Below are 18,686 nucleotides of genomic sequence, written 5' to 3' on the forward strand. Positions count from 1 at the left end.
AATCTTGCTTACTTTGGAAAAATCCACGTGTCAACTTTTGGATTGAATAAAATAAACAGAAATTGGGCTTTGGGCTTTGGGCTTTGGGCAATGGAACTTCACATTTAATTAATTATGCTACAAAGTTTAGTGGAAATACATGGAATTTAAATAATATTAATACCATACTCCTTAAGCTCACATGATTAATGTGTACAATTTATATACTACCAAATACATGTATTGGAATAGGAATTTTAAGGGATTCCTTTAATTAGTTGTCGACGAATATTTGACCAAACTAAATTAATGAACTTAATACATTCAAAAGTCACTTTACTTCGATGTGGATCTTCATTCGCATTTAAAAAAAAAATTAAAGTAATGTGTACACATTATTATATATATTTAATTCATAAAAAAAATAATGATTTAAAATAACTGATAATTAGGTTTGGAAGAGATTTGATGATTGTGTTGGAAAAAAGGGAATATAATAAATACAAAAATTATGAGTAATATAATAAATCCTTTTTTCCCAAATATATATATATATATATATATATAACCCACCACTTCAAAAGTTGTACCCATAATTTTCTCCAAAGTTGCCCTAACCCTAACCCTACAACAAATTGCCCTTTCAACCCACTCAACTCTTTAATCACAATACTATATGAGTACGTCATAAATAAAGTACAAAATTTAAATTATTTAGCCCTTCAATTATTATTATTAATTTTTTTTTTCAAAATTTAACTTAAATACATACCATATTTATATTTATTTATTTATTTATTTTTACCTTCTTGAAATATTGATTTTGAAAAATATAGCCATTATTAATTCCTTCATTCCATATGGATATTTCAAAAAGTTTCAAAAAGTTACCAAAGACATTTTGTGATGATCAGATAAAGTTGATTTGATTGGTAAAATTTTAAAAATGTTAATTATTTTTTAAAGTACTTTAAAAAACCACTTTTTAATAAACATTTAAAAAAAAATCAAGTCTTTACTTTTTATTTAAAAATTACTCTAGAAAAGTTATACCAAACTTTTAAAATTAGCCCTAGTTTTGGAGAGAAAGAACCACGCAAGGACAAGACATGGAGACAAACTTCCAAACCATTAACCAACATGGTAGCTTAATGTATGTAACAAAAATGTAACAAAAACATTGAGACATAGATTGCTTAACTTTGATATGTTCTTATTCTTTTCCTTTAATATGTTCTTAAGCAATTGATTTTATTATCATCCTATACTATTCTCCATGGTTAATATTACTATAAAGTTTTCTTCTTTCAATCACATCAATCTACGCTTATATTATTGATGTGCATCTTCCATTCCGAGATTCGATCGGTAGGTAGGGTTTATAAGTTAATGTATTTTTTCTTAATCTTAATCATATACTTTATTCTTTTATTCTTCTCATTTATCGTGAGTTTCAGAATCATTAACTCTAACACCTCAAGTAAAGTTTTCTCAATCTTTTGCTTTTCTTTTTACGCTTCTCCCTCAAGGTTTTTTTCACCCTTATAAAAAATATTTCATTCTCCTCTCCAATTGATGTGGGATCTCACAATCCACCCCCTTCGGAGCCTAGTGTTCTCGTTGGCACTCGTTCCCTTCTCCAATCGAAATGGGACCTCCCAATCCATCTCCCTTCGGGACCCTACGTCTTCGTTGTCACACCGCCTTGTGTCCACCTTCTTTCGAGGATCAGCCTCCTCGCTGGTATATCGCCCAATGTCTAGCTCTAATACCATTTGTAACAGCTCAAGCCTACCGCTAGTAGATATTGTTCTCTTTGGTGTTTCCCTTTTGGGGTTCCCCTCAAGGTTTTTTAAAATGTGTTGGCTAGGGAGAGGTCTACATGTTCTTATAAAAAATGATTCGTTCTCATCCCCAATTGATGTGGGATGTCACAGTCACAATAACCGTTTGAATTATTAGAGAATTATAAATGGGAGAAAAGGAAAAGAAGACGATAAGGGTATCATGAATGTGATGAAAATCGATGGAGAAATGAAGTTTAGAACATAATGGTTACACTGTTTTTGCATAAAAAGGTTGATATGTAATCAGCATAGAACACTAAATAAACCAATATAAAAATGTTAAAAATAAAGACAACAAAAAGAGGTGCCTTTTATTTGACAATTGCGCACTACTCATCTTTGTTTAAACCCATTTAAAAGTTTCATAAGCTAAACCCACCAAAATCATGATTTTTTTTGTGTTTTTTTATAGCCCCACATAAAGCTCATGCTCATTTGGAGTTGTGTTTCATGGACAATCAATACAAAACCACTTTTTTCTTGTTTTGTATAAATATAACGCATTGTCTCTTTCATTTCCACCATTGAAGGAGAAGCTCAATTTGCAGAGATGAGTTCAAGAGATGGAAAGGAAGAGAGAAGGGTCGGAGATCAGAAGCAATCAGTTGGTGCCATTTTTAGATATGCTGATTGGGTTGATGTTTTGCTTATGTTTTTGGGCACAATTGGAGCAATTGGAGATGGAATGTCCACCAACTGTTTGCTGGTTTTTGCTAGCAGTCTTATGAACAGTTTGGGGAATGGTAAAGTCCATGACAACTTCATGGATAATGTGGAGAAGGTTAGTGGATAAACTCAAACGTACCTCTCATTAAATTCTCTTCCATCTTTTGGGGTGTTTTTTGGGTTTCTGTTTCTTATTTTTTCTATTGGGGTTTTTAACAGTGCAGCTTATACTTTGTTTACTTGGGGCTTGCTGTGATGATCGTGGCTTTTATGGGTAACTTTCAAAAACCCTTCTTTTTCATTCCTCTTATCTTTGTTTTGCTTTATGAATATTGCAAGAAAAGCATCTGGGTTTTGTCATTACTTAAGGAGACAATTATTTCCATCCCGACCTCGTTTCGTCTCATGAAATTTTAGAACGAAACATAACTCAACTCATAAGATACCACATTTCAAGCTTCGAAAAATTGCATTAGACTAACAACAAACAAATCCCATGTGACACGCGTTTTAAATTTCATGAGACAATGTTAGTAGTAGGTTTGAGCGGTTACAAATGGTATCAAAGTCCGACAACGAGTGTGTGAAATGCGGCAAAAGGAAGGAAAATCCATGGACCAACCCCATCGTCTCCACCCTGTAGGAACTACGAGATCACCCCAAGGACGCCTTAGGTATCTAGGGGTTGCGGACTGACCATAGAACCCTGTGCAATAAGTGGAATGCATTAGCTGTCCGTTATCCGGTTGGGCAGTGAGCGATGGAGAAGGGTCATCACTCATTCTTAAAACCAACATTCTTAAGGCCAAAGAGGCAGGCAGAAAAGGGGGGAAAGCTCTCCGTTCATGGTTCTCCTGTAGCTAGATTCTCCGAAACTACAAGAATTCTTAGTTAAGGACGCTGGCTCCCAAAAGGGGTGAATTGTGAGATCCAACATTAGTTATAGAGAGAAATGAAACATTCCTTATAAGAGTGTGGAAACCTCTCCCTAATAGACACGTTTTAAAACCGTATGGCTGACGACGATACGTAACGAGTTAAAATGGACAATATCTGCTAGAGATGTGTTTGTGCTATTATAGAGTATAAACTAAAGTATGTATGTGTTTCATTTGTGAACTGTAGAAGGGTATTGTTGGAGTAAAACCAGCGAGAGACAAGTAATGAAAATTCGACATAAATATTTGGAAGCAGTACTGAGACAAGAAGTAGGGTTTTTTGATTCACAAGAAGCAACTACATCAGAGGTTGTCAACAGTATATCAAAAGACACCTCTCTCTTACAAGAAGTTCTAAGCGAAAAGGTACAAACTTTGTTCTTCATTTGCAATGTTGATTCTTCCTCTAATGGTTCTAAAACATTGTTCGTAGGTCCCATTATTTGTTATGAACTCATCGGTGTTCTTTTCGGGGCTGGCTTTCTCGACCTACTTTTCTTGGAGATTAGCAATAGTAGTGTTTCCAACACTATTATTACTGGTAATTCCAGGAGTAACGTACGGCAAATATTTGGTATATTTAACAAACAAGAGGCGTGAGGAGTATGGGAAAGCAAACGCCATAGTTGAACAAGCGCTAAGCTCCATAAAAACCATATATTCATTCACAGCTGAGAAGAGGGTTTTGGAGAATTATAGAACCATCTTGGATAGAACAACGAGGTTGGGGATAAAGCAAGGCATTGCTAAAGGGTTGGCTGTGGGCTGCTCGGGGCTGGCATTTGCTATATGGGCTTTGATTGCTTGGTATGGCAGCCGTTTGGTGATGTATAAAGGCGAAAGTGGTGGCAAAATCTATGCTGCTGGCATCTCCTTCATTTTGGCTGGCTTGTACGTTTCTATATACATCTCTATCTATCTATCTTTTTTGCATCGAGATTAAGGTTTCATCTTTTCTCTTACTTTTGGTATTGCATAAAAGTTTTGAAATTCTATTTAGCTTATTGTCGTCTCGGTTAAAACGCTACCTGCTAGGGAGAGGTTTCCACATCCTTATAAAAATATTTCATTCTCCTCCCTAATCGATGTGAGACCTCACAATTTACCTTCCTTCGGGACCCAGCGTCTTAGGTGTTACTCGTTCCTTTCTCCCATCGATGTGGGACCCTGAATCCACCCTCTTTGGGACTCAGAGTTCGTTCCCTTCTCCCATCGATGTGGGACCCCTATCCCCCAATCTACCCCTTTTGAGACTCACCGTCCTTGTTGGCACACCGTCTCGTGTCTACCTCCCTTCAGGTTTAACCTCTTTGCTGGCACATCGCCCGGTGTCTGGCCTTGATACAATTTGTAACCACCTAAGGCTACCGCTAGCAGATATTGTCTGTTTAGCCCATTCCATATCACCGTCGGCCTCACGGTTTAAAAATGTGTCTGCTTTGAAAGAAGTTTCACACATTTATAAAGAATGTTTCATTTTAGTTGTCAGCAGAGAGATGTGGTCCGACCGTGAGACTTGATGCATGTAATACTGTTACGTTTCTATTCCAACAAATTTGGGAAGGCTTTGGGTTTTGTTTAGTTTGATTGATCTGTTGCATATTCAATTACGGTTACATTATGATTCATTAGAATTGCTCCAACGAACTTGGAATGCAGGTCGCTGGGAGTGGCACTTCCGGATTTGAAGCACTTGACAGAGGCCTCAGTGGCAGCATCGCGAATATTTGAGAGGATCGATCGGATTCCATTGATTGATGGAGAAGACACAAAAGGCCTTGTTCTTCAAAGTCTCCAAGGCCAAATTGAATTCGATCGCATCACATTTGCATATCCCTCACGCCCCGATTCATTCGTCCTCAAGGATTTCAATCTCAAAGTCGATGCTGGAAAAACCGTCGCCCTCGTCGGCGCCAGTGGGAGCGGCAAGTCCACCGCCATTGCTTTGTTGCAACGTTTTTATGATGCGGATGATGGAGTTTTGAAGATCGATGGCGTCGATATCAAGACATTGCAGCTTAAATGGATTAGAGGGAAAATGGGTCTCGTCAGTCAGGAGCATGCTCTGTTTGGAACTTCGATTAAGGAGAACATTTTGTTTGGGAAGCTCGACGCCTCCATGGACGAGATTATGGGTGCAGCCATGGCGGCCAATGCTCATAATTTCATTACCCAGCTTCCTGAAGGGTACGAGACGAAGGTTCGTAATGTTCTTCCTTGCCGTTTTATCTGCATTTCTTTTGCTTGGGAAATCAATTGAATGTCGTAGTGTAACCTAGGTTGGGGAAAGAGGGGCTTTTCTATCTGGTGGACAAAAGCAGAGAATCGCCATAGCTAGGGCAATCGTTAAGAATCCTGCCATTCTCCTGCTTGATGAAGCTACCAGTGCTCTTGATTCTGAATCAGAAGCATTGGTCCAAAATGCGCTCGATCAAGCTTCTCTGGGAAGAACCACTCTGGTAAGCCAAATTTGTCCAAATTTTGAGTAGTTGAGTAATTTTGAGATAAATTTTGAGGTTCATTCACTGATTCATGATCAGGTAGTTGCACATAAGCTATCTACAATCAGAAATGCAGACCTTATAGCTGTTGTAAGTGGTGGCTGTGTAGTTGAAATTGGTTCCCACGATGATCTTATCAACCGAAAAGTTGGTCACTATGCAAAACTAGTGAAATTGCAGCGACTAACAAGCTATGATGATGTTGAACAAAACATAGAAATACATACCTCTTCGGTTGGAAGAAGCAGTGCAAAATCAAGCCCAGCAGTCTTTGCAATATCACCACTGCCTATGGAGACCCCTCAATCAACTTCTCCTAAGCCACCTTCCTTTATTCGTCTCTTATCTTTAAACTCTCCAGAATGGAAGCAAGCGCTAACTGGAAGCTTCTCAGCTATAGCTTTTGGGGCAGTGCAGCCTATATATGCACTCACCATTGGAGGTATGATATCAGCTTTCTTTGCTCCAAGCCATTACGAAATGCAAGTTCGAATCAGGACGTACTCGTTGATTTTCTGTTCATTCACTCTGATATCCATCATTTTGAACCTTGTTCAACATTATAATTTCGCGTATATGGGCGAGCATTTGACGAAAAGAATTCGACTGAGGACACTTGAAAAGATCTTGACATTTGAAACAGCTTGGTTTGATAAGGAGCAAAATTCTAGTGGAGCTCTGTGTTCAAGATTGAGCAATGAGGCTTCCTTGGTCAAGTCTCTTGTAGCTGACAGAGTTTCTCTATTAGTTCAAACCACTTCAGCTGTGACCATAGCAATGATCCTTGGTCTAGCAGTGGCCTGGAAGCTCGCCCTTGTTATGATAGCCGTCCAGCCACTCACAATTCTCTGCTTTTACACACGGAAAGTCCTCCTCTCAACCATTTCCACAAACTTCATCAAGGCACAGAATCAAAGCACACAAATAGCTGTAGAAGCAGTGTATAATCATAGAATAGTAACATCCTTCAGCAGCATTGGGAAAGTCCTTGAAATCTTCGACAAAGCACAGGAGGCACCAAGAAAGGAAGCTAGAAAGAAATCATGGTTTGCAGGGATTGGCATGGGGTCTGCTCAATGCCTAACATTCATGTCATGGGCATTGGATTTCTGGTTTGGTGGAACACTCGTGGAGAAAGGTCAAATATCTGCAGGGGATGTGTTCAAAACTTTCTTTATCTTAGTAAGCACCGGCAAGGTCATTGCCGAGGCTGGCAGCATGACAACACATTTAGCCAAGGGCTCAGCAGCTGTTGCCTCAGTGTTCGAGATTCTCGACCGAAAATCACTCATTTCTGATCCATCAAAGGTATGCAAACACCCCTTTTTTGGCAAATTACAGAACGAAAAGAACTTTATCTCCAACATTTCCAAAGCTGAACTCTATTTGAATACTGTTTGATTTGGTAGGAAGGGAGAGGGAGGAAGTTGGAAAAGCTAAAAGGGAATATAGAGATGAAGAGAGTGGATTTTTGGTATCCAAGCAGGCCAAATAACATGGTGCTGCGCCAATTCAGCTTGGAAGTGAAGGCAGGGACGAGCGTTGGGCTAGTTGGGAAAAGTGGGTGTGGAAAATCAACTGTAATTGCTCTGATACTGAGGTTCTATGATGTGGGGAAGGGATGGGTGAAAGTGGACGGTGTGGATATCAGAGAAATGGATCTTCAATGGTACAGGAAGCATGTGGCACTTGTAAGCCAAGAGCCAGTGATTTATTCCGGCACCATACGCGACAACATCCTCTTTGGAAAGCTCGACGCTTCTGAGAATGAGGTTGTGGAGGCCGCCAGAGCCGCCAATGCCCATGAGTTTATCTCGTAAGTCTGCTGTTCTTTTCACAATCGTTCGGCCATGCTTTGACTTGGTTATTTTGAATCTATTTCATTGGGGGATGGTGGGTGTAGGTCATTGAAAGATGGTTACGAGACAGAATGTGGGGAAAGAGGAGTGCAACTCTCAGGAGGACAGAAGCAGAGACTAGCTATAGCCAGAGCCATAATTCGAAACCCAACAATTCTGTTGCTGGATGAAGCAACCAGCGCTCTGGATGTTCAATCTGAGCAAGTTGTGCAACAAGCACTGGATAGAATTATGGTAGGAAGGACGACCCTCGTCGTGGCCCACCGCCTGAACACCATCAAGAAGCTGGATTCCATTGCCTTTGTGGCTGATGGAAAGGTGGTTGAGCAAGGATCCTATGCTCAACTCAATCACCGAAGGGGTGCTTTCTTTAATCTTGCTAACCTCCAAATTCACCCCTAACCCTCAACCTCTACAGTTTTAGCTGTGCTTCAAATTTCTACTTGCTTTGCTTGTGGAACCAGATCATTTAGGACTCTGCATTGGCGTTTTGGTCTTGAGATAGCCAAAGCTAAGATGTTGTATAGTGATGTACAATTAGGTTGTATAGTCTGGAAATGTATTGTGTTGTCCAAATTGCTACTTAGGGGCTCATACAGTGAGCGAATTATAAATATTGGTATGTTGAAGAACTACTACCTGTTTAGCCCAAGTAAAGCAGATTTTCCATTTTTGTTAGTGGGTTCTGTACATGTTTTTGGTGCAGTGTGGTGAGAACAGTGAGCAAAACAAAGATGGTTTGCTACCTCTATCAGTTATGGAAGAGAACAGGGTGGAGCTATTAGAATCTTCCCTTCCAGACATCAAGATTTTAGAAGAACAATATGAATGGTCCAACTTGTTCTATCACTGCCTCTGTGGGTGTCCTTTCCTGGCTTTCAGATCGATGACAATGACAGAAATGTTATCAGAACTGTTTCTTCCGTATGCCATTTCAGTGAGATTATTAGCAACAATTTGCGCCGGAGGTGTGTTATCGGTTGTCGACGACCTGCGGTGCCGCCTGAGAAGATGGCAAGCCACCTGCCCAACCTCTTCATTCGTCATTACATCCCAGAGCCCGTCGCTTGCCAGAATCACACATTCATCCTCATCACTCCTGGTCGTGAAACTAACTTCCGGGACTGGAATTATCCACGGCCGAAGATATCGATCCCCTGAACACCATCCATACACAGAAAGACAATGGTCAAGCTGAGAGGCAAATGTATGTAATTATACATCGACATGGAGGGGAAGGGAGGGGAGGCGGAAACCTATGGCTCTTGACATGGCAAGAACTCCAAGCACTCTAGCGCCCATCCAGTTTATGACTTTGCCTCCATCTCTCTCAATTCTCATCAGTTCGTCCTTTCTATCAGGCTGTAACACCATCAATAAAACAAATGCAGCAGCCCCCTTAATGATTTGATTTCTGTAAACTAGGAAAAATTATAATGGTTTGGAACAACTAGTGTGACCTTTTGATCGACTGTTAATGGAATCGCTTTATTCCGCTGGAAAAGAACCGCCCGAGAGTCGCCGCAATTGGAAACGATAATCTGGCAGTCAGATAGAAGGAGTACAACCGCCGTGGATCCGATCATGTCGGTCGCAACCGCCTCTGAAACAACCTCATTATCAGTCCTCTGGAAGCCATTAGAGAAGGCTACTTCCCATCTCTTCTGCCAATCATGGCCGTTGATCCCTTCTCTTCCCCACTCTTCTGCTATCACTTCATGCATTCGCTCCGCACAGAATTTGGCCACCTACAGTTCATATATATACGAATCCGCGCCGGAGGATGTCAGCTAATGATACCATATGCACTTCTGGAATCAATTATTCAAATATAACTTAGATCTAAAATTTCCAGCTCCCCAAGAATCCCAAAATCCTGCGTACAGATCTTGTACCTATCTCAAGATAAATCTTCTTTTGAGAAAAATAATATATATTTTTAAAACACGTCAGACGAAGACCCCTGTTTTCGTCATCCCCAAAATGATTATTACGTCATCGGAATATTAAATTCCATTGATCTCCCTGATTTCAACAACACGTGTCCTTACGTTAAATGGGAGCATCCAAAATTCTTTCCACTGAGGACCACTCATTGAGTGACATGTGCTGCCGCTTAGTAATAATAATATTAATAATCTAAAACTGGCTATGTGCAAATTAATTCTGGGAGGCTGTTTCTGGTAAAGATCAGCCGAAAATTAGCCCTAATTGGGATTTTAGGTGAGAAATGCAGCGCGGATGGAAATTTGAGAGGACGCACCTGAGAGCCGCCGTGACCATCGTAAACGGCGAAGAAATGAACGGGCGAGATCTCACCCGAGGTTCTGGAATCTGGAGCCGTACAACCTCCGACGTGGTTGCATCTTGAAGACATTAATCCCGGCTTCACCGCGATAGCGTCCTCCATCTCCATCCGCCGTCCAATAACCGACGTGAGCCCCCAGTGCAGTCCGCTTCTATTGTTCCTCCCCACGCACTTCCGCCTCCCTGCTTCCGACACCTTCATCGACTCGGTGCGAATAGAAGCAGGAATCTCGCCGGAACTGGAGGAGGTTCTGGAATCGTCGGTGCTGAGTATGGATAAACCAGAAAGAGAATCGGCTTGGTGGAGTTGGTGGTGGTCAGAATCGTCCATGGCTCCCTGTCGGTAGTCTCCCGGACGGAGAGAGAGCGAGAGAGAGAGAGGGAGGGAGAGAGAATGAAGGAAGAGCAAAGGGAGAGATAAAAAGGGCGAAGAAGAAAGGACAGCTATGATGTCGACACGTGTACACACATTTGGGGAAGGAAAGGCCATCAGGGATTGACTGTTTTTCCTTTTTCTTTTCGTCTTTACTCGAATCACTTTTCGCTTCGACCGCCACGTGTCCTTCTCTCATCCCATGTTGTTCAGTTCACGCCCTTGTTCTGGTCGACTAACCATGCTGACTCTTCATTGGATGATAAAAATCTTCTTTTGCTTTAAAATTCACAAAAGGAAACATTCACTGCAACGATTCTGACACGTTTTCAAGATCCAACGGCTGGAATTCTCTGAGGGTGGTTCACGTCGATGAGATTGGCAGCTGGCTGACTAAAAAGCCAGGATAATTAACTAGTTCTGCTAAGTGGGCCCCATTTGACGTCGCATCAACGTGTTCCTGTACTTTCATTTGTACAGTTCACACGGCGTTGTATCCATGTGATTGGTGGAAGGGTAACACGTGGAACATAGAAACTAACACATCAAATTCAATACGAAAACTTACTGCCTAGATATTATGAAAAGTTAAATTGTGAAAAGACTAAATTTATAATTTAATTATAATAAATTATAAAAAAATATCTCTAGATTATATAAAAAAAAGTATTTTTATTTTTTCAAAATTATTTGAGGTTAAATTAATCTAAGATGACCTAAAATATTTTAAGAATATTTTAGTTAAAAAAGATGGTTAATCGATAGGCGTATTTATTTATAAATATTCATAAATTTGAAGAAATCACATTATCAATATTTTTCAATGTCGGATTTATTTACGATAAAACATAAAAAAAAAGTTAATAAAATTAAAAAAAAAAAAATTATCTAACTTGTCACCGTACTAATATCAAACAAGATCATAACTGACGGAAATTTTAAAAAACACATATTTATTAGTAGAAGTTCATCAAAATGCTTATTTCATTAATAAAGAAGTTGACTTATGAAGCAAAAACATTATACCATTATAAGTAAAGATTTTGGGAGTTGTCTCTTAAGCACACACATGCTGCTCGAGATCTCATTACATTTATCGGTCGGTTTAGTAGACGGGGCTGTACATGCTGCTCTCAGCATACTTGACAAGATCTGCCGGGCGCGGGCGATGGGTTGCCAAGCCTGGCGAATAAGTAATTTATGTTATGGAAGAGTACTCAAAACTACATGAATAGTAACATATTCAAAGAAAATGTCTCACCAAGTTCATATGCCTTGGCAGCCACATTAGCTGCAATGTGTGCTGAGATCTTTCGGATGTTAGTGAAGGGTGGGTAGATCAACCCCTTGTCATAGTTCTCTTTGGAGACTTGGGCAGCCAATGCTTCCGCTAGTTTCACAAAGGTGAAATAAGATACAAGTCAGCTTGGTGAGCCTATTGTTACTATTGTAGATGTCTGTTGTTTCTAACTAGACAAGATTAGTTAAGAACTAAACAATCCTACTTACCGGCAGCCAGAAGCATGTCGTCATGTACACGAACTGCTCCGGAAATTAAAATACCTAAACCAAAGCCAGGGAATATGTAGGCATTGTTGGCCTGATATGAGATTTGACAAGCTCAATATGTCAGCTCTTGATATGGGACAACAGTGATGAAGAGTAACTCATCCAACATAATGACAAAAGTAGAAAAACCTGGCCAGGGACAAAGGTTTTCCCTTTGTATTTGAATGGATCGAAAGGACTTCCGCTAGCAAAGATTGCACGACCCTTCAATTTGCATATAGAAGCCAAGTAAATAGAGAGGTTCCAATGAAAAAGAGAGGAAAAACTTTGGCTTTAAAATGTCATGTGATATTACCTTGCTCCAAGTGTAAGCCTCTTCAGCAGTGCATTCAGATTGAGATGTTGGGTTGGAAAGAGCCATAATGAGAGGTTTCTGCACAATGGTACGACAAAAACAGTGTCAGTTTCTATCGGGGAATATGTTACAACAATCTAAGTCCACTGCTAACAGATATTGTTTCTTTGAGCTTTTTCTCAAAGTTTTTAAAATGTGTATACTTCGTTCTACTCCCCAACCGATGTGGGATCTCCTAATCCACCCTCCTTCAGGACCCAATGTCTTTGCTGACATTCGCTCCCTTCTCCAATCGATGTGGGTACCCCCAATTCACCCTCCTTCAGTGTCCAGCGTCCTTGCTAGCACACCACCTCATATCCACCACTTCGAGGCTTTGTCTCCTCGCTGGCACATCGCCTGATATCTGACTTTGGTACCAACTGTAACAGCTCAAGTCTTCTGTTAACAGATATTGTTATCTTTGGGTTTTTCCTCTCGGGCTTCCCCTCAAGGTTTTTAAAACGCGTCTGTTAGGGTGAGGTTTCCACATGCTTGTAAAGAATGTTTTATTCTCCTCCCCAACCGACGTGGGATCTCACAATTCTCAACCCTTCTCTTCATCTTAGGTCGACGGATCTTCTCCATTGAAAGTATTCTATGCGAAGTTCTTATTGCGTTTGCTGTTGAATCACCGATTCTTAGCATCTATCTAATTTGTATATTTGGTTAGGCATGAGTCGGTGAGGGAGAAGAAAGAACCTGGTTGATGGAGGACATAGCCTCCACCACTTCTTTCGTAAATGTTCTTCCAACTCCAGATGATCCAATCAAAACTGTTGGCTTAATTGCCTGAAATAGTGAGAAAAGGTGAGCAACAACAAAGGACTTAGAGATTAAGAGATGGTACACACCTTGACAGCACTTAATAGATCCTTAACAGGTTGATGCTCATGAGCCCATGGCTTCTTGAAGTGTGGAAGTGAATCCTTACGGGAGCGGACAATTAATCCCTACAACAACATCATTCTGTTTATGGTTGAAGCAAGAGAGCAATGGCATGAACACATAAAGAAATAATTATGCTTCTTCTGTCATAAGCTTCATTAAACTTTCTACCACCTTCGAGTCCACAAGCCAGATCTTCTTGCGGGTCTCCTCAATTGGAACATTTGTCTAAAACAACAAAAAACACAAGATGAATTATAAGAAACATAGGTTTATGCTTGGTTTAACTTGACAAGTACCTGTTTTGATACTTCATAAGCTATAAGCTCTGCAATACCAGTTCCTGCCTGCAGCCAGGCCAAAAAATATGTAAGAACATTTTGAACATGAATCTGAAGGAGTGGGAATGAAAGGATACTTGTAACCGTTTGAGCGGTACGCCCACCGCTGGCATATATTGTCCATTTTGGCTTGTTACATATACATATCGTCGTCAGCTTCATGGTTTTAAAACGCGTATATTAGGGGAGAGATTTCCACACCCTTATAAGAAATGTTTCGTTCCCCTCTCCAACCGATGTGGGATCTCACAATTCACCTCCCTAAGGAGCCAGCGTCCTTGTTGGCACATCGCCGGGTGTCTAGCTTTGATACCATTTGTAACAGCCTAAGGCCACCGTTAGTAGATATTATTCGTTTTGGCCCATTATGTATCGATGTCAGTCTCATGATTTTAAAATGTGTCTACTAGTGAGAGGTTTTCACACCCTTATAAGGAAATGCTATGCTCCCCACTCCAACCGATGTGGGATCTCATAATCCATCCCCCTTAGTGGCCAACATCCTTGTTGGCACACTGCCCCGATGTTTGGTTTTGATATCATTTGTAACAGCCCAAGTCTATTGCTAGGAGATATTGTCCGCTTTGGTCCGTTATATATTGTCATCAACCTCATGGTTTTAAAATGTGTCTACTAGGGAGAGGTTTCTACACCCTTATAAGGAATGCTTCGTTCCTCTCTCCAACCGACATGAGATCTCACAACACTATAGTAGCTCATTTACACAAAGGAATTTAGAAAAGTAGAGGGAGGAATGAAAGCATGGAAGGAGAGATCTTACTTCCCCAGCACCAAGGAACAAGAAAGTGTGATCAGCCAAGGTACCACCAATGAGTTTCAGAGCAGAAACAACTCCCGCAAGAACAACAGACGCTGTCCCCTGAAGAAACAAGAACAAGAGTATGGATAAGAAAAATTGACAACTTCCCAAATGATGAGTACCAAATTTCAGTACCTGAATATCATCATTGAAAACTGGATGATATGTGCGATACTTGGCCAGTAGCTCGAAAGCATTATGGTTGGCAAAATCCTCAAACTGAAAGTTTCAAATAGCCCCAGTAAGTACAGAAACAAATCAAATATATACCAAACATATTGTAACCTGAATAAGAACTTTTTCCCCATAATTCTGCTTAACAGCCATCATAAACTCATGTAGAAGGTCATAGTACTCCTGCATAGAACATAGGCATCCATATCAAATATACTTAAACCAGCCAAAAGCAACACAAAGACGCCTCCTGAACCTTTCCAGTTGCCCTTCTTTGTTTAAGCCCAATATAGAATTCATCATTCAACAGTTTCTCGTTGTTTGTCCCCACATCAATTGCAATAGGCAAACACTATCAAGAAAATGTGGTATTAGCTGAAATGAACAACATCGTGGTATTGCTTTACAAGTAAGATTCTTACTGCAGAAGGACGAACTCCTCCAAGTGCAGCGTATAAAGAAAGCTTCCCAACTGAAATTCCCATTCCCTAAAACATCCAATAAATTCATATCAAAATCAGTCAGTCTAGAATGAAAGTAGGTCTAATTCATCGGAGGATGTTTGCATAGAAATTACTTGACAACCAAGATCACCAAGACCCAAAATACGCTCGCCATCAGTCACGACTATTACTTGGATGCTCTTTTGGGGCCAATTCTTCAATACTTCAACGATCTTACCCCTGCATGACTCAATGTTACAAGGTTCACAGAGCCCTGAAAGTCATAAAAAGCGTACTTACTTCTCTTTCAAACTGATGTAAAGACCCTGAGGACGCCTGAAGATGCTTCCGTATTTTTGGCAAGCTTCACCAACTGTGGGAGTGTAGACAATAGGAAGCAGTTCTGTGACATTCTCAATTAGAAGTTTGTAAAAAAGCCTTTCATTTCTTTCCTGTACACCAAATTTCAAACTCCATTGAATCAAAATTGGCACGTATTTAGAAGAAAAACAAATGGTAGGTAAAGTCAGAACCTGAAGTTCAATCATGGCAATAAATTTTTGTAGTGGAAGTTGATATTGTCTAATGTTCTGCATCAACTTCTTCTCCTGGTATCACAAATGGAAAAGGTCATGAATAAGTACATCAAAGACATGACCACTAAAAACTCAAAATGGGACATCGGTGGCAACCTGAAGTTGTTGAGAAGCAACGGCAGGCGGCAAAAGCCCCCGTAAATGATGAGCATCTCTTTCCTTCTCTGTAAATGCCAACCCCTTGTTATGGCGGGGATCCCTCAGCAAGGAATAGCCACTGCATCAAACCAGATTGCAAAAAGAATCCATGTTTACATTTTAAGAGCAACGTTGTCCATTTTACCGAGAATATTAATATTTTAACAAAACCGTCTCCACAATAGTATGATATTGTCCATTTTGAGCATAAACTCTCATGACTTTGCTTTGGGCTTCTCAAAAGGCCTCATACCAATGGAGATAGTATTCCTCACTCCTGAATTTACATGATCTTCCATTAAATTGACCAACGTGGGACTCACTCTCAATAATTCTCAACACTAGCATGATTAGAATCAAGAGGAGGAATCAAAAGCTCCTAATGGTAATTCACTATCACAAATCCTTCCTTCGTGTAAGACTACTGTTAGTAGATATTGTCCACTTTAGTTCGTTACGTATCGTCGTCAACTTCACCATTTTAAAACGTGTCTATTAGGGAGAGGTGTCCACACCCTTATAAAGAAACGTGTCTATTAGGGAGAAGTGTCCACACCCTTATAAAGAATGCTTTGTTCCCCTTTCGACCGATGTGGGATCTCATAATCCACCCTCCTCTTGAGGGATAGCGTCTTCGCAAACACTATAATGTCTGGCTCTGATACCATTTGTAACTGTTACCATTTGTGACAGTCCAAGCTCACCATTAGCAAATATTGTCTGCTTCGGCCCATTACATATCACCGTCAGCCTCACAATTTTAAAACGTGTCTGCTAGGGAGAGGTTTTCACACCCATAGAAGAATTGTTTCATTCCCCTCCCAACTAATGTGGGATCTCACAATCCACCCCTCTTGGGAGCCCAACGTCCTCGCTGGCACACCGCTCGGTGTCTAACTCTGATACCATTTGTAACAACCCAAGCCTACCGCTAGTAGATATTGTCAGCTTTGGCCCATTACATATCGCCGTCAACCTCACAGTTTTAAAACGTATCTACTATGGAGCGGTTTCCACACCCTTGTAAGGAATGTTTTCGGGCCTAGCATCCTCGCTAGCACACGGCCCAAAACCTACCTTTGATACCATTTTTAACAGTCCGAGGACACCACTAGCAGATATTGTCCGTTTTGGCAGCCCATTACGTAACGTCGTCAACCTCATAGTTTTAAAACGCGTATGTCAGATTTCCACACCCTTATAAGAAATGGTTCATTCCCTCTCCAACCAACGAGGAATCTCCCACGTCACCATAAAAGTAAGTTTGTTCCAATAAGTTGGGATTATGTTACATACAACGATGAACCGAGAGTGTTAAGTAATCAGTCAAACCACAAGCCAGTATACCAAACCCAAACATCCAAGAAAGTTGGATATACCTGGCAACTGATGAAGTCCTTGGAGTGACGAGCTGCTTCTCCGTAGCACGGTGTTCTCCATTGATGTCCTGAACGCCATCACCTATCTCCTTCAAAGTGCTCTTCATCACTCAACTCAAATTGGAAGCACCCCACGCAAAGAGAGTGGCAGAAGGAAGAAGCAAGAAACAAAATCTGCCCAGAAATGAATAAATTACGAAGTGGGCAAACATAATTTATCCACCAACAGTTTTGTAAGTTTAAATATGCACAAGAAATAATCCAATCTAACTATAGATAGTGTAAATAAAGTCAAAAGTTTGATCTTTTATTCCTACAACATTGTTAAAACACTCGAATCATCTTTATCCTCTCTAAAGATAGCACGTTTTATTCTAAGTTCTTCAACTCCAAGTAAACAAGATATATATAATTTAACAATACCCAATGCAATTAGAAAAAAGTACATTGAGCTTATTTTCAAATTTGATTTTCACCCATTTTAGTACTTCAAAATGGGCTAAACGCTATTTTCATATCATATCATTTTCTTTTATCTTAATATATCTATTCAACTCTACTCTAAAATTTATTAAACTATTAAATTAAATAAAATCGATACTACTAACTTGTGAAGTATTTGACTCTTAAACTAAAAGATTGTTCTTTAGAGAGATTAGATTCAAGACCATCGGTGTATAATTTAATCCTTATGAGTATTAATCTAGTTGATTCCTAACGATCTATCCATAAATAAATAAATTTGATTCCTAACACTTTATTCTCAAGTTGAATGGAATATTATAAAATTACATTATTCTCTGCATAATTCAATTAAAAAACAAAAAAAAAAATATAAATTAATTAGGTTCTCGAGTTCTATAGTTAAAAAGTAAAAAGTGCCAACACTTATCTAAATTTAGGGTTGAATTCAATAAAATTGAAAGTTTATGTTAGAAATTGATATGTTCTATCAAATATTGGTAGACGCCTTCTTTTTCAACTTTAACCGGATCATCTAAGAAAAAAAAAAGTCAACCTAGCTTAAAAGTTGTCCCTCTTTAATTTTTTTTTTTTTAAAAAAAAGTTTCGATGCTCCATTCCAAAAAAATAATAATTAAATAACTCGACCAGGAAATACTTACAAATGATTTTATTCTTCAAAATTAAAAGTTCTCCATGTTAAAATGAAGCTTCCAAAGGATAGGCTTAAGGTTAAAATCACTCGCATAGTTTAAAATCATTTAACAGTTTAAGCATATGATTCCATCTATGCCAAAAAAATTATAACATATTGTAAGAATATTATCTTTTTATATATAGATTTAAATGATTTATTTATAAGTTTTTTTAGTTTTTTTTTTTTTTTCTTTTCAAAAATTAATTTAGCCCGTATAAAAAACAATATTCAACGACATATTATAGTTTGACTTCCATAATATAGATGGAGACACTACTTAAAAATTGAACTTAAAAAGAAAAATAAAAGAAAATAAAATAATAGAGGCACGTGGATGACAGCTGGATGCAGAGGTGGAGTATTAAATTGGGATTT

At 39.4% G+C, this 18,686-nt stretch overlaps 3 protein-coding genes across 8 annotated transcripts; 1 reads left to right on the forward strand and 2 right to left on the reverse strand.

Annotated features, from left to right (window-relative positions):
- The first annotated feature begins 996 nt into the window (after nt 1-996).
- Nucleotides 997-8,603, forward strand: LOC111499320 (putative ABC transporter B family member 8). Of its 6 annotated transcripts, none has more exons than XM_023150898.1 (10): nt 997-1,351; nt 2,357-2,607; nt 2,712-2,766; nt 3,618-3,796; nt 3,864-4,321; nt 5,090-5,630; nt 5,710-5,889; nt 5,971-7,239; nt 7,341-7,747; nt 7,835-8,603. In XM_023150898.1, the coding sequence occupies exons 1-10, from the start codon at nt 1,318-1,320 to the stop codon at nt 8,190-8,192; spliced, it is 3,732 nt and encodes a 1,243-aa protein (XP_023006666.1). In that variant the 5' UTR covers nt 997-1,317; the 3' UTR covers nt 8,193-8,603. The 6 variants fall into 6 exon arrangements, with proteins under 6 accessions (XP_023006666.1, XP_023006672.1, XP_023006689.1 ...); XM_023150904.1 differs by having other exon boundaries at nt 1,320-1,347; XM_023150921.1 differs by having other exon boundaries at nt 1,332-1,351; nt 2,375-2,607.
- On the reverse strand, nt 8,437-10,490 carry LOC111499429 (probable protein phosphatase 2C 53). The gene is made up of 4 exons (XM_023151022.1): nt 10,054-10,490; nt 9,251-9,538; nt 9,047-9,152; nt 8,437-8,947 (listed from the first exon to the last, which is right to left on the reverse strand). The coding sequence occupies exons 1-4, from the start codon at nt 10,426-10,428 to the stop codon at nt 8,637-8,639; spliced, it is 1,080 nt and encodes a 359-aa protein (XP_023006790.1). The 5' UTR covers nt 10,429-10,490; the 3' UTR covers nt 8,437-8,636.
- A 936-nt stretch (nt 10,491-11,426) lies between these two features.
- On the reverse strand, nt 11,427-17,374 carry LOC111499410 (NADP-dependent malic enzyme-like). The gene is made up of 19 exons (XM_023151006.1): nt 17,153-17,374; nt 15,732-15,852; nt 15,573-15,647; nt 15,340-15,491; nt 15,174-15,279; nt 15,019-15,084; nt 14,853-14,948; nt 14,708-14,779; nt 14,558-14,641; nt 14,384-14,482; nt 13,561-13,608; nt 13,436-13,489; nt 13,228-13,326; nt 13,076-13,165; nt 12,335-12,412; nt 12,169-12,243; nt 11,980-12,070; nt 11,732-11,860; nt 11,427-11,652 (listed from the first exon to the last, which is right to left on the reverse strand). Exons 1-19 carry the CDS (start codon nt 17,257-17,259, stop codon nt 11,576-11,578), a joined length of 1,719 nt encoding a protein of 572 aa, XP_023006774.1. The 5' UTR covers nt 17,260-17,374; the 3' UTR covers nt 11,427-11,575.
- Nucleotides 17,375-18,686: the final 1,312 nt, after the last annotated feature.

Source organism: Cucurbita maxima, unplaced genomic scaffold, assembly GCF_002738345.1.
Source record: "Cucurbita maxima cultivar Rimu unplaced genomic scaffold, Cmax_1.0 Cma_Scf00002, whole genome shotgun sequence".
Lineage (NCBI taxonomy): Eukaryota > Viridiplantae > Streptophyta > Magnoliopsida > Cucurbitales > Cucurbitaceae > Cucurbita > Cucurbita maxima.